Source organism: Emys orbicularis, chromosome 14 (assembly GCF_028017835.1).
Source record: "Emys orbicularis isolate rEmyOrb1 chromosome 14, rEmyOrb1.hap1, whole genome shotgun sequence".
Classification (NCBI taxonomy): Eukaryota; Metazoa; Chordata; order Testudines; family Emydidae; genus Emys; species Emys orbicularis.
In genome coordinates, this window is record NC_088696.1 from 36,039,800 (window position 1) to 36,056,051 (window position 16,252).

The following is a 16,252-nucleotide window of genomic DNA, read 5'->3' on the forward strand; positions in this document are numbered from 1 at the left end:
CATTGGGGTATCCCCTCAGTTGTTGAAAATTATTTACCTCACAAAGAATTATGACATTGTGATTAGAAGTTATTTACATTAGAGGAAGGAGCCCCACACCATTTTAGCTTCCCCGTTTGACTAATTTGCATCCCCCCCTCATTTCAGGTCACTCAGTGTCCCACACTGGGGCCTCGGCAGGCTGAGAGATGGTCTTGTTCAAGTACAATTTATTGGCACCACCTGTTTACCTTTTCATGCCAGTGTGAATGTGCGAGGATCGTGTATAGGATGAGTTCCACAGAGGTAAATTACAAGAAGAATTTTGTACATTATATATCATAACAATTGTCCCTAGCAGGCAAACTGTACTAAGCAATTGACAGGCTGATGCTGTCAGAGAGCAGCGGCTTCCCAGTTGACTAAGAAATAAGGGATGGACTCTGCAGTAGTGCTCCCAGGCCTTAGTATATAGCGGGGTAAGGAGCCTGGCCCTCAGCGCATGCAGGAGTTCTGATTGGCTGTCCTTTTCCTGTGAGGTAGAGGAATGGAGACAGGCAATAAATCAGATGACGATGTCTCTGCAGACCCACAGCAGATATAGGAAACCCTTCTGCCTGGTTACAAGGAACTCCAGCTCCCCAAAGGCAGATAGAACGAACTCTTCCTCTCATATCAGCTTGCAATGGAAGACTGAAGAGCCTGAGATTTTCCTTGCACCTGACTTGTGTCACCATTTGAACCTGGGAATCTCTGCCATTTGAGAGAAGACACATCAAATCTTAAAACTCAAAATATCCTTTAATTGAGCTCAGACTAACATGAGGTTCAAAAGCTGCATTCTATGCAGCCTCCCTGGACAACACTCTAATCCTCCTCCATCACTTTCACGTTTGTAGCACTCATGGGTTCTAGCACCAACAGCTTCTGCACAGCTGAAATCATGAGAAATTCTCCAAAAGCCTGGAGTTGAGCAAATATGTTCCCTCTCCTTTTAGCAATGGAGGTGACCTTACTTTAACTGCTACACAAGACCTAAACCGGGCTACCTGTATAACAGCGATGCACTGGGAATAAGGAAAGTTGCATTAAAGAAACTTCAGGACAATTTCCAACACTGATCAAGAAGGGTGGGTTTTTTTTTTAATTTTTTTTAAACAATAAAACAAACAGCTGTGCTCTGAGCAAAACCAAATCTCTCTTACACACAAATATTTTAAAGTTTACTAACAGCATTGCAAGGTAAGGCATTCCAAAGAGATTTATCAAAATAAATTATCTTCACCAAAACATTTCTGCGATTCATCCTTTCATTAAATTCACTTAAATGTCCTAAAAACCGGCAGTAAAAAAAAAATTACCAATAATTCTAGATAATACTGGGCTCCTTCCAAAGGACAGTGATACTAGAAGACACTCCTCAAAACATTTAAAATTAAGCCACTGCCATGTAAAACTGAGCTATATAACCTAGGATTGTAGGTTTCAAATGTGTCTAAAGTCAAAAGGTCTTTAAATTTTTTGAGAAAAGTTGGGGGATTTGTTCACAGCTAACCTGAAGTCCAGCAGCCTTGATTCTTCTTGTGTCTGTACATTCGATTAAACTAATGGGTATATTACTACACAATGCAGGGTTAAAAAAATAAAAAGCAAGATACTGTAGCTATCACTCATCTCTTCAATAAAGTCTGATCCATCCGTGTATGGACCCTTCTTTGTATGTCACTCGAGAGACCAAACTTGTAGGTTTCAACTACATTCCACCAACATATTGTAACACTGATTTCAAACGTCTAATCTATTTGCCTTGTGACCCCTTTTTAGCTTTATTCTTCTCAGCCACCCATCTGCCGCTGGCAATGAAATGCATAGAAAAATAAAAACTCCAGGGAGTGAGCAGAGCTAGAAATGGGAAGCGAGGAGGAGCTCAGAAAGGGTCAAAGAAATTGTTTTACTGAGACCAACATGAACTAGCACCCCACTGTACAACGCATGCTTTACTTTTCAGTTTCGTAGCTAGACAGCTCTGACCATCCACTCTAAGAATTCGCTTCCCAGCAGCACGCTGGCCTGCTTGCTCCCACATTCCAGCATTTATCGAGGTCCGAGCAGGCCTATGTAACATTTTTAACTCATTCTTGATATGTACAGTAACTTGGCCGTGGCTGCCTGCTGACTTAAGATGGGGTTCACTGTGCATCTCAACACTTCAATTCTTTCTTCTAATACTCCCCTTGGATGATCTCAAGCTAAACACGCAAGCACCTTCAGTGACCTATGCATATAGCTGTTAATCTAGGCTGCAGCCTTTCCCTTGCCTCTGCCACGGGCCTGCACCTTATGCTAGCAGCAGAAATCACGCCCAAGCTTTAAAAACTGCATTTGTTTGTGAAGGGGAGAAGTGTCACATAGAAAATATTACCAAACGAAAGGTTAATCTGTCAGCTGTCCAAACACTATTAGACCACATGCTTTATACAGCAGAGAGGCAGCCAGCTCACTCATCAGCACAGCTAGCTGAGCTTGGAAGAGAGACTTCCTGCTGGTATGAAGAGTGCAGGGTTTATTTATTTATTTAAACATTGCTCATGAGGCGGCGGTGGTGGCAGCAGCAGAGTGCGCTAAGAGGTCTGTTGCAGCTGCAGTCTCCGTTCGGCAGCAGCGGCTAACATTCTGCGGCGCACGGTGACGGGGTCAGAGGCAGCACCCTCAGACAGGAAGGGGCTCTCGGAGATGGAGTCCTCATCGGAGCTTTTGTTTAAATAACGCCTACAAGGATAAAGGGAGAAGATGGTGAAAATAGACTGGCTTCTTTTGGCTCTGAAAAGGGGCCGTTCAGGGTTTACCATTCAGAAAAGCAAGGGCGGGTTAGGGAAAGTGGAAAAATACCTCATCTGCAGATCCACAAGCAGCATAAACTCAGACTCTTGCTATGCTGACCAGAAAGAGGACTATATCATCTACCACGCACTTTATATAGTTAACTTTATGGTTAAAGCACGGAACTGGGAGTCTAACGATCCAGGTTCTATTCCAGTTTCTCACACCAATTCACTGTGTGGCTTGGGGCAAGTGACTTAACCTCTCTGTCTCTCCATGTCCCCTTCTGTAAAATGGTGGTAGTACCTATCTCACAAGGATTAGTTCACTAACATTTGAGAGTTCTAGGAGAGCTTTGGATGGAAGGTGCTCTAAAGATGTAAAGTGTTAGATTATCAAAAATATACAAGAAAGCAGCTTCCAGAGATGACATCCTGCTGCATTTTAAAATTAGTGTTAAAAGCAACAGTTTTGAATCCAACGGATCTAAAGATACAAGAAGTGAACTAGTAGTTTTAAATAGGAAATAAAAAATAATTTGCCTCGCTGAGCAAAATTTAGGATTTGAAGGAAGATGTGTCTGGGGACAGGTATATTTGAGAACAAATTTCTCAAGAGACTCTTAAAATGCACCCACAAGTCTTCAGGCTATGTCCCATTTGAACACAAAAGGAGGTATTTAACATGCATACACTTCTTGCAGGCCCTTTAATGTTTTGCTTGTAAAAGGTTGGCACAGAAACTTGTTCAACAGAAATGAACCAAACACTAAAAAATAATAATAATAATAATAATAATCTTGTTGTATGGGACTCAGTCTCACTGGGCATCAACAACTGATGCTCACCTGGCATTTATCAGAATTTATCAAGCTTCACTAATATGAACAGAATGTATTAAAAAAAAAAAGTTCAATATGCAAACATTTATTAGCAGCCAAAAGAATCAGTTTACAACCAGTCACTATATTTTGTGGGGCAAGGGAGGGGAGTGGGGTTGAACGATGTGTAGAGTTTTTTGTAAGTGGTACCATAATTGACCTATGTCACTTGGTGTTTAGCAGAAACAAAAACTTGCTCGACACTTGAAAACAACTGTGTTTGACATGGGGTGTCAGACATAGTAATGTATGTATGCAGGCACAGCCACAGCCTCTGCTAGGAGGCAAGATGATAGTTTACTAGACTCAGCAGACTTGTAAACAATACTGGGTTCTCTTCTTTATAAAGGGCCTGATCCAAAGCCCACTGAAGTCACTGGAAGTCATTCCACTGATTTCAATGGGCTCTGGATAAGGCCCTAGGTTAGGAGTTTATATTCACATTTTGTTGAGAAATGGGCCTAAGTCATCACTTCACAACTGAGTTTTTGATAATGATGCTGTATTAGACAGAGTCCTGATCCCGCTGCAGCAGATACAGCTGTTGCTCTCACTGTATTTTGCATAAACACATAAAGATGGGGGGGGGGGTCAGTGGTTACAGTCCAGACAAAATCCACTTGACAAGGTACCACTCTCATTAAGTGGACAGTACTGTGTGTCAGGGATTGAACATACTTGCGAGCTTGCTGCAGCAGGTCTTCCTTCCGCTGAACTAACATACGCTGCCTTTCATCAGCTGACTTGGAGAAGCGACTTCCTCTGGCCTCAAAATCTTCTGTCTCACTGGGCTCTGCTTCCATTTCACTGAACTCCACCATCTCTTCCAGTCTCGGACTGAGTTCAAATGGCACTCTCTCCGTCTAGGATAAAGATAAGAAAGCAAAGAAGGAATTTATAGTAGAGTGTAAAACTTGATAACAGGGGGTTTCTATATCAGAACAAGCTACAGCCTTTCGGCGCTATTAATAAGTGCAGGGGTTTTCAAGGAATTTAAGGGAAAAAGGCGCCCAATTTAGGTAGCTAATTCCCTTAGGCTTCTTCACAAATTCCAGTCAGAATGTGCAGCAGGTCAAGTCAAAACATATTTAAAAAGCGTCAGAATTCTATAAAGCTGCAGCACCTCTAAGCTGTCAGATCATTATTTTGGTTGTGGATTCAGATAACAGACTAGCTATGAGATTGGTTTAATTTCCAAACGCAAAAATGTGGCACCTCTTGCCCTATTTAAAAATAAACAAAACAACCAACCCTCAAATCACAGCTTTTTACAGATGATTAAAAAGCCAAACACAAAAAGGTGCTGTAATGAAGGGTCTTGTCTGACCCACTTTACAGCACAGAAGCAAAAAATTCAAAGGCAAAGAGAGTTCACAGAAAATCTCTAGATAGGGCACAGCAATGTACTTCATACATTGTTTGTAGACCACCCCCAACGGCAATTCACTCTTGCTAAAACACGATTTCATGAGTACTAGCATTCACCAGTTCCTTGGGTCTCAGTCTCATGCCTTTAGATTTAGAATTCTTAGAGCCTATAGACCATATACACACAAACTGCCACTGACTTCAACAGTTTTCCAGGAGAAAATCTGCAGAATCAGGCCCCTGTTTTGTAACTGACCAACAAGAGTGTGATAAAGGTTATAAAAGGAACTCTAGCCCATCTACCACTAGTAGTTTGTTGTTGCATCTCTATTTCCTGCGTATCTTCAGAATCAGATCTTCCCTCTACTCTGTTACCTGAATTGTACCGTGTGTGCCTTTAACTTGTAAGCTCCTCAGGGCAGGAATTTCAGTCTTGGCATTCTATTTAGCATATTATACACACAACCTGTTGTAAAGGACTGTGTAAATTTACAATGCTAGCTAAGTTAGAAACCATTATATGTTCTGTTTACTGCAGAGTGAGCTGGATCTGCTTAGTACGTTGAACATGGAAGAGCAAATGCACCTCAGTGAAGCTACCTGTATCTGCTATCATTTATCAAACTCTTGATTAATGCATCCAAGTTGCCAAGAAATTCTATTGTAATTATTCACCGAAATATATAGGCACAAATGACAAAGCTAGATGATCAAACATCAACTGGAGATAGCATTTAAATATTATTTTGACTTGTAAACTGAGTAATAGCAACATTAAGCTCTTTTTTACAGTCACTCTTCTGATGATAAAGGCATTTTACTATATTTCTTGAAATCAGCAATAATCTCAATCCCTGAAATACTGCAAACTGAGAAATCTTGCATTCCACCATGGAGTGGGGGTATCATAATTAGATGAAGGTTTCTAATCATAGAGGATTGAAGTTCTGGAACAGCATTCCAAGGGGAACAGTGGGGGCAAAAGACCTAACTGGCTTCAAGACTGAGCTTGATAAGTTTATGGTGGGGATGGTATGATGAGGTTGCCTACAACAGCATGTAGCCAATCTGTGACTGTTGGTAGCAAATATCTCCAACGGCTGATGATGGGACACTAGATGGGGAGGGCTCTGAATCACTACAGAGAATTCTTTCCTGGGTGTCTGGCTGGTGGGTCTTGCCCACATGCTCAGGGTCTAACTGGTCGCCATATTTGGGGTCGGGAAGGAATTTCCCCCCAGGTCAGATTGGCAGAGACCCTGGGGGGTTTTCGCCTTCCTCTGCAGCATGGGTCACTTGCAGGTTTAAACTAGTGTAAATGGTGAATTCTCTGCAACTCTAAGTCTTTAAAATCATGATGTGAGGACTTCAGTAACTCAGCCAGAGATTATGGGTCTATTGCAGGAGTGAGTGGGTGAGGATCTGTGGCCTGCAACGTGCAGGAGGTCAGACTAGAATCACTAGATGATCGTGATGGTTCCTTCTGGCCTTAAAGTCTACGCGTCTATAATAACAGCACCACTTAGCTCTTACATAGTGCTTTTCATAGTTTAGTGTCATTATCCCCCATTTTACAGATGGAGAAACTGAGGCACAGAGCGGTGAACTGACTTATCCAATGTCACCCAACAGAGCTGGGAATAGAACACACTCTCCTGAGTCCAATCCAGTGGTTACACTATCTCTCCAGACAGAACTATTTCTGTTTTCCCCCAGAAAGAACTATTCCAGATAAACAGGAAAATCATCACAGGGACCCTAATTCTGCAAATTGTTTAACACTCTCCACTCTCAATGATTTAAGCTAAGCAGCCACAGCTCCTTGAAGGAAGCATTCACCACACCTTGCAGGACCGAGCCTTAAGATACAATAAATTCAACCCCAGAATTTTTCTTACCACCAAAATGCTTTTAATAATGAGCAATACAAGAAGAAAAGGTTGGGACAACTTAAACTAAATTCAAAGCTAACAATAGGTTGACTGAGTAATTCTTTTACTTGCAATACCTTGCAGAGTTTGTTATGTTAAGGGCTGGTCTACACTGGGGGGGGTCGATCTAAGATAGACGGGAACAGCGTAGCTGAAGTCGACGTATCTTATATCGACTTACCTTGGGTCCTCACGGCGCGGGATCAATGGCCGCGGCTCCCCCGTCGACTCCGCTTCCGCCTCTCGCCCTGGTGGAGTTCCGGAGTCGACGGGAGCGCGTTCGGGGATCGATAGATCGCGTCTAGACGAGACGCGATCTATCGATCCCCGATAGATTGATCGCTATCCGCTGATCCGGTGGGTAGTCTGGACATACCCTTAGTGATGGTGGCATATATTGGCCCCAATCTTCAAAGTCTCTAATGCAAAAGGACCCAGGTACACCAGCAACTACATCTTCATCTACAACCCTGCCAAGACACTTCTGGAAAGACTCCGATTACGAAGTCCAGGAGTAAGGGCATGAGAGCTGGAGATAAAGCGCTCTATGAGGTGACAGTTGTGGAATGAGCTTCCGGAGATCAGATTAATATAGAGGCTGACCACTTTCCAGGTACTCCTCTGACACAGCAGTTCCAGTATGATGATGGAATGTATTCTCCAAAGAGTCTCCTTGCTCAGAGAGGGAAGAAGAACAGAAATCTCCATGAAGTCTGCTAGGGTCTCAGCCTGGAGATTTAATTTACATGGGAAGCACTTAGATACGACTGTGACGAGAGCTACTGAGCACCACACATTCCGGAATCCAACCTTCATCTCAAAACGTGGCATGAAGGACTCCACTGCTTCCCACTGTAATTTGAGGGCACTGCACAAAGTTGTTGTACCGTATTTGATGACAGTCTTGGAGACATAAAAAATTAGTTGCTTGTAATAAGAGCTCTCTGAAAGCAGGATCCTCTAGTGAGCCCATTCTTGCATGCTGGCACAACAGTAAAGTTTAGAATCACCATTCTGATGAAGCAGCTGTGAACAGGACTGCAGAGGGTACATAAAGCTCCGTAAGCTTAGGACTGGGTTGTCCACAGCACGACTTGCAGGATTTCTGCAGAGGCTGTGGTTTGAATTCTCATGCATTTGGGAGAGTTTTCCAGCTTTTGCAACTGAGCAAAGTAGTCAAGGAACCTGCCTCGACTGTCACTGCTAACAAAGCATTCAGTACTTCACCCCCCTTGACAGATGGCCTACCAAAGCTCACGTGATAACTGAGTTGATGAACAATGACACAGCTAAACTGCTTTAAGTGAAGTAATCAGCCTATACTGATCATGTCCTATCATATCAGGTCAGCATAAAAAAGGAAGTTACTAGCTAGTGCTAACCATGGTAACTTCAAGAAATGCATTACCTGAGCCAACAGCCTAAGAGCTTTGGTATCATTTGCCATCCAGGCAGACTGCCCTGACAACTGAAATGCATCAGAGAGGTAATACATTGTTCATGGCAGTTTCTACAGCCTAGCTGCTATGACTCCAAATCATCAACTGCATCTATTTCAACATCCAGTTGTGCTGATGGTAGCCTGCTGACAGTATAAATCTCCAGTTTGGACATGTAAGCTGTAAACTGTGGAACGCATAGATTTCAACAGCTGGTGAGCAAAACAAGTCATTTTTAAACCACAGGGGACAAATCAGTGCACCCTTCTTGTTGATACCAATACCTTCGGAGCATAAGCAGCAATGCATCAACCAATCTGATGTCAACAGAGGCCTATCAAACATGAAACGTCAACAGCTAGATCACATAATGATGCTGCTACTGCAGCAACCTTAAATACCCTCTTTATGAAAACCAAGACATGACCTTCTTGGGCCATTTAACAGTATGGAGGGGTTTATATCATTAGCGGTCCTTGCATACATCACTCCTCCACCTCGATGTGTAACAGAACTCCGTGGTCCCCTCAGAAAGCCTTGGAACAAGTGAGCAACCTCACTTTCTTGGATCTCCAAGATGAAAGAATGGAAGCCCCCTAGAATGATCTCATCCACCTCAACCAGGGTCCACAGGAGAGTCACCACAAACCCACAGCCAACAGTCTCAAAAGATGAGAGCAGACCTAGAAAAATCAGTATGGACCCCCGCCTCCCGCCTTTTTGACCTTTACCCATGGCTAGGAAGTCATCAGCCAGTGAGACTTAGAATCTATGCCATACTGAAGACTAAAGCAAGACTTAAAAAAGGGGAGGGAAAATGAAAGTAACCGAGGGTAGAAGAATACCGTGCCAAAACCTTCTCCCTGTTACTCAAAAAATGAAAGCTGAGACAGGCAAGACCATCAACATCAAAAGTCTGTTCTTCGAGCTGGGGACCGACAACTGTTCTTGTAGGAAGCTGGTAACCTAACTAAAATCTCAGCCATTGTAGCATATGAGAGCGCAACATCCCAAAACACAATAATAAAGGTTATGACAAGCCAAAAGATCAGACCAGCACCCAAATTAAACCACTTCCACACTTCAGAATCAATTCCTCTTACAGATTTCAAGAGGAAAAAATTGTTAATTGCACTAGGAGAATTTGTGATGCCTGCCAGGGTTCTCTGTAGCACTCATCACCACAGGATCTAAACATTACCAGTGCATTCACTTCTCAAGGCATGTCAACTGTGCCATCAGAGGGTTTTCAGCTTTACCCTGAAATCTCACTATTAAGTCAGTTCCTAAAGATCTATGACAATCTCTTTAGAGAGGACACCTACCTTTGGAGACTGCATTAATTTTCTTAAACTAGGTCAATGGATTTTAATGTGACTGGAAGTATAAGCCTGAAGGAGCTGACTAGAGTCAGGGAGACATGAGACACTTCAACACTTTTTTGTTGGGCCAAGAGTGGAGAAAAACCCAAGAGGGAAAAACTACACAATGGTGAGGAAGGAGAGAGAAAGGGAGAGGACCATTGTTTGCACTGCTGATCTCACTTTCCATTTTGATATGATCCCACAAATGAAGCAAGCATGTCGCCTTACAGAGAGGATAAAGGCCTGGCCAGATTTTCAGGGGGAGCGAGCGATTTTGGGTGCACAGCTTGAGGCACCTGAAAGGATCTGATTTACAGAGGGCAGGTGCTCGGCATTTTCTGAAAATCTCCTTTGAAGTATTTCAAGTTGGGCACCCAAAATCACTAAGCCAAGATTTTTAAAAGCAACATCCCCCCTGCCTAAAGGACCTTATGCAAAGCAAATTACGATGTACCGCACGGGGAGAGGAAGGCTTACACTTCCCTAAGTCAGGAGGTTGCTTGTTTTCAAGTGTATTTTAGTGCCCTTAAAAAACAGGATATCCAATAAATGGAAATTCTGAGGGCTGGTGAGGGAAGGCGAGCCATTGTCAGAGAGGTTACACAGGCAGTATTTGGATAAGGAAGAGAAGGGTGTGTGATGTATGGGATGAAAGAAGGAAGGCCCAGGCAGAGGGTAGCACCATCAGAGCTAGAGAGTTTGCAGAAATCACTCTAAAGCTGTCACCCAATAGCATCAGGGAGGAGGCAGATGAACAGGCTGCTGTGTCTCGTTGGGCGTTTCCCCATGGTGCTCTGTGCCACAGGGTTTGTCTTTAAATTTAAATACTTGTTGGAGGTCTGAGTCCCACCCCTAGGATACCGCTGGGTATGTGAGTTGGCATATTACATTCCCTCTGCACTAAAGCAGCTTTTTAAACACAACATGAACCTCGTAAGAGCCACAAGCATTTCTATGTCTTTACGGATACACAGATATGGTAATGTGTGCTTCTGGCAAGATGTAGAGAGAGAAGGGACTGCACCCATAATGTACACGTTACCCCATCAAGCAAGAAACCACAGCTAAAAGGGGATGAACATAATCAAGAAATCCCTGCAAGACATGGCTATTCTCTCTGGGCCTACCACTCTGAGCCATGAAAGAATTAACATGGAACTGGACACCCGGACTAATAACCAGTCAGCAATCTGCCATCCTGTGTAGCTGTCCATGGAAATATAATACAATCATAGAAATGTTGCCTCAAGAGGTTATCTAGACCAGTCCCTTGTGCTGAGGCAGGATTAAGTAAACCTAGACCATCCCTGACAGGTGTTTGTCTAACCTGTTCTTAAAAATCTCCAAGGACAGGGAGTCACAACCTCCCTTGGCAAACTATTCCAGTGCTTAACTATCCTTATGGTTAGAAATCCAAATCTCCCTTGCTCCAGATTAAGCCCACTTCACACTACCCCAGCGTGATTCAAGCCTAACCTGATGGAAACACATATGGAAGTTGGGAATCTCCGTGGCCCATTTACTGGTTTTGGCCTCTAATAAGATTGTCAGAAGTGCTCATTTTGCACTGTGGATGCCTGTCCAGTAGGAAGAGGCTGGAGACCACCAACTCACTTCCCACAGCCATCACTGATAACTTTCAGTCACGATAGACCTGGGATGAAATTCACATCCAGTCACCTACAGGAGAAAAGGTCCCTAGATCATTATCCCAAGCCCATTACTAACTCTGCAAGTGAGCCGACACATCCTCCCCCAAATCAATATGCTCAGATTAAATGTTTGAATTGGGGTAAAGTTCTGTATTTTAAATCAGACCAAGAAGTGTGCCACTTTTTGAACTTGCACTTTCAAAAGCATCGCATATACATGCAACTTTTAAAGCTTTTCAGGTGGGTTAGCAAGACAGAAGATCTGCATACACAGATCCAGAATGTCAGTACAGAAAACAAAAAGGTTCAAGTTCAACACAAAACATTCAAAGCTAGAGCAAATTTGTAAAATGATGCTCCTGAACATGAGATGACAATCCTTTAAAAAGATTTTACTAACACACCAAAAGAAATCAGAATAACCCAAAAGAAACATGGGATGAGGTTTCCTTAAGTCACTCAAGAATAATCAAGTACTTTATAGCCAACTCCAGATTTTCCACCTCTGATTTTTCTTCCCACTTGAAACTCATGCCTGTACTGACCCTGTTCTATCTTCTACTTCAGGGCTTTAAATATAAATAAAACCCTATGCTACCTCAGGGTCTACTAATGGCAAACTGCTGCACCTTGCCTTTAAATTAGCCACAGCTGGGCTATTCAGATTATTAAAAACTGCCAGGGGCCAGAAGATGCTGTATCTGATGATTCATTCCCTTCTAAATCCAACTACAGAGGAAGGTAAAACCACTTCAGATCAGGGAAAAACAGAATCTTAAAAACCAATCAAATAAGAGACTCCAATCTTTCCTCCAAGCTTTAGTTTAGCCGACTTGCACCATTCTATTAACTCCTTAAAGAGGGAAAGAGATGTTTTTCCTTCTGCTTCTGGGGAAAGTCAGCAAAAGGAAGAGAGTTAACTACCTTCCTCCCCTTCCTCTCCCCCTGCATTTGTATCCCATTCACTCATCGGCACCCCATGCCCCCTAGATCTATCTCCCTCCCTGCCCTCCACAACCACATGAAAAAAAACCCATACCTGAAAAAAATCCACTCATTAAAGGGACAACATCCCCAAAGTCTCAGAGAAAATAAAGAGTGGAGCTCCCACCCTCCCCTTTAAGTGATCACTCTAAAGAATCCAGGGATAGCAAGAAACCCTGCTCTGCAACTCCCCAACAGCCTTCCTTCCTCAGACATGAAACAAGATGAAGAACTCCTTGAAAAACCATCCTGTCCCAGTCACATAAGACTACTGTGCTTTAGAATGGAAGCCTGACATTTTCTGTACAGGTGTCACCAATGTGCACCAGCAGCCCAGGCATTGTAATACCCACCGGCAGAATTTACTGGTACCCTATGCTGTTTTGAGTTCATTTCTCCGTTAATTTGGTTTCCTTTTACTATCGTGCTCCTGTGCTTTTTGTGCCAGCTTACCTGGGTAGCAGTTTCTGCTTCCTCCTGATCGGAATTATGCCTTTCCACTGGACTGTTTGTCGCAGGTCTAACACTATCTGGACGCTGCAATACAAGCATCACAGATTTAATAAGCTACATGAAATGCATAAATAAATACAAGGCAAGTTCTAGAATAAATTCAAGATCTGCCTTACACCCCATAACACGTTGGGCTTTCTTTAAAAAGATAAGTTAGCAAGAAAGAGAATACACATCTGAGAATGAGAGAGACAGAATGACAGCCACTTCCCCACACACACTGATTGAAGGTACATACCAGGTAACCCACCAGTATCTGATGTGTGCAGCACCAGAATTAGATATTCTTACTAACAGAAACGGGGTTCCCAGGTTGCTTTATTGCAGTCCACAATAAGTAATAAGACCTGGACATTATTTTGCTTTCTTTGTAATACCTCCGCCCCTCCAATGATATAGCTCAATCATACATCAGCAGAGAAAGCAGCTGCAAATGTTACGATGCTACAGCAACGTGACCAAGGAGGTGCTTTGTAACATTCTGAGCAAATTACCATTGAAGATGAATTTCTTATGTGTGTTTTTAGCACATATACGGTATTTTTGCTATATGACAGCGAAAAAATGGTGTATCTGTAGCTTAAAAAAAGCAAGGAAATTCCATGAAAAAGCTGGGTTAATACAACAATACATTTGAGATTTTATAGGCACAGAAGTTGAGATAATCGCAGTCACAAAACCCACAGGATCAGGATGCCAGTCAATTTTACACAGTACAGTAAGACATTCAAATTAAATCCTATCTTTAATACTAAATGCTATATTCTGTGCAAGGGCGCCTGAGTTAGGCTGGCAGTAGGAATTTCCTGACTTTTATGCAGGAGAAATCTGAACAATGATGTTGCATTAACCCAACATTTGATACTGCTAGTGGATAATAAACAAGGAAGAACTGAAGAATCAACGTTACATTTTCCTAGTTCGTTCTTAACAGTCTCATCCAGGTGATGAATCTAGACAATTGGTAAAGTATGGTCCTGTCAGAACATGATCTCATGACTGACCTGTGTTGGGAAAGGTACCTGGATGCGCCCCTCTAATATGTTGTCAGTTGTTATTTCTACTGAGCGTGTCAGCTGCAGATCCTGTAGAACTATATGGTAAGGAACCTGAGGGAACATCTCTTGAATCTGATGGGCCTGTAAAAAGCAAAATTTATAATGTGAAAATCTGCATGCAAAATGCCTAAAAAAAAAAAAGTCATAATGGAAGGTTGAAGGCCCAGATTTTCAGAACCGTGCATACATATGCCTAGTTTGAACCTGTAGTGACAGCAATTCCATTCCAGTTGCGGTAAATGTGCATGCAATGACAATAACTGCAAGAGCAAATTGGACACACCAGTTCTGGGTCTCTCTCGCTCTCAGAAAAACATCAGAACAACTGTACTGTTTGACGGCAACCTTGTGCATGTCCCATGTTCCCAGGAACAAGAGATGAGAAGCTGTAGCTGTCACCACTTTGGGAAATGCAGCAAGAAAAGTTACAGGAATAACACACTAGAGAGGCCGGTAATAACTTACATCCTGATGCAGAAAGATGAGACCAGGCTGACAATTACTTACAGAATGAGGTGAGATTCTGATGCCACTACAGTCAACGGCAAATCTCCAATTGACTCATATGGAGCCTGGATTTCATTATGAAACTTAGCCCTTGAAAGAATACAGGCTTCGAAAAAAACCTCCCATATACTCTTTTAATCAAGGTATTTTTTCATGAGTGTTTATACCATCAATATTTTAACTTTCAGTGACTGAAAATTAACTCAATGTTTAAGATTTACTATACTCGATCCCAGATTAACGCCAACATGGCATTGATAACCCAAGGGACTAGTAGTGTCAGTTTTAAATAGTCTACTCTCTCTCTCTCAAGCTGTTCAGGCTAGAAACGGATGTTTTATCATCATCTGAAAGCCTGAGAAAACAGCTTTCAAATGGATTAAAGCATGAGCAACTAACAATTCATTGGATTTCAAGCTGTTTAAATGATATACAACTGAAACAAAGAAAGGCAAGAGGGCAATCAAAATAATGTGCTTTTAAAGGTCCAAAAAGTCTTGATAAATGCCAGGGCTAAAAAACACCATGACATGACCAGTACAAGTGCTTTCAGGATCAGTAAACCTTTCCAATGCTCAGAAAGAAAGAAAAAACATGGCAAATGGTATGTTGGATAGTGGGGAGAAAACTAGGCACATACTGGATGGCACTTTCAAATAGCTCACAAAGCAACAACAGAGGTACAGTACACGTAACAACAACTTCCCTTTTTATTAATAATATATGGAGATATACCTATCTCATAGAACTGGAAGGGACCCTGAAAGCTCATCAAGTCCAGCCCCCTGCCTTCACTAGCAGGACCAAGTACCAATTTTGCCCCGATCCCTAAATGGCCCCCTCAAGGATTGAACTCACAACCCTAGGTTTAGTAGGCCAATGCTCAAACCACTGAGCTATCCCTCCCCCACGAAGCAGAATTTTGCTTAGTTTCCAATTTAAAATGCATAATGCTTGGGTTTACTAACACACTGGTCTTTTTCCTTACATTAGGCAATTTAAAGTACAATACTGAAATATATTCAAATATGCATGACCCTTAGACATTATTAGTCATCCTAAATATAACTTCCATCCTGTCATCCTGTTCAGAAAAAAAGAATAGCTGGCATCTGCTTAAATACTCTGTGCACATTTAACTTGAATAAAGTTATTACAGTCGATAGTCTGCAAACCCAAAAATATTCAAAAACTGTGGTCTCACCCCACACAGATTCAATAGCAGAGGTGGCACCGCCGTCAGGTCTTGTAGCAGGTAGATGTCATTCTTTTTACAAGATACACTGATGAACAATTGCTAATATGCTATGAAATTGGGTATCATACATAATTCAGGTTAAATGATTGTCCGATTAAATGAACTAAACACATTTTGTAATGTAATTTCCTTGACCTTTTCTATCATGTGCTATCTTTTATGCACTAATCAACAAAATCTGGTAATTTATAATCAGTGTCCCAGTCCTCAATGTGAATTAGCAAGGTTCTGCTGTACTAAAAGAGCACCATCTCATTTGTACGTGTTTGAACACAAAGCTCTATGTAAGTGCTCAGTACCATTAATAACGGTGATGAGAACTATAGTTCTAAAAGAAAAGAAACATACAGAGACGGTCTCTCTCTGAGAAGGACGAACACGGCTACAACACTACTGCAGAGATAGTTTTGTCAGTTTGAGGCCTGATTTTGCTACCACTGACGTCAATGGCAAAACACTCAGGATGCAGAATCAGAACCTTTGTTACTATGAACTGTGT

General features: G+C 42.2%; 1 protein-coding gene across 2 annotated transcripts in view; it reads right to left on the minus strand.

The window, feature by feature from the left end:
- Positions 1 to 765: 765 nt before the first annotated feature.
- Positions 766 to 16,252, minus strand: part of AMFR (autocrine motility factor receptor) — a 40,832-nt gene continuing 25,345 nt past the window's right edge. Inside the window, exons 11-14 of one of the 2 annotated variants that reach the window (XM_065416469.1) lie at positions 13,953 to 14,069; positions 12,871 to 12,954; positions 4,358 to 4,542; positions 766 to 2,748 (exon numbers count right to left, since the gene is read on the minus strand). In XM_065416469.1, coding sequence (XP_065272541.1) covers positions 2,601 to 2,748; positions 4,358 to 4,542; positions 12,871 to 12,954; positions 13,953 to 14,069 — 534 coding nt within the window. In that variant the 3' untranslated portion in view covers positions 766 to 2,600. Of the gene's footprint in view, positions 2,749 to 4,357; positions 4,543 to 12,870; positions 12,955 to 13,934; positions 14,070 to 16,252 lie in introns of both variants that reach the window. The other variant, XM_065416468.1, reaches the window with a different exon arrangement.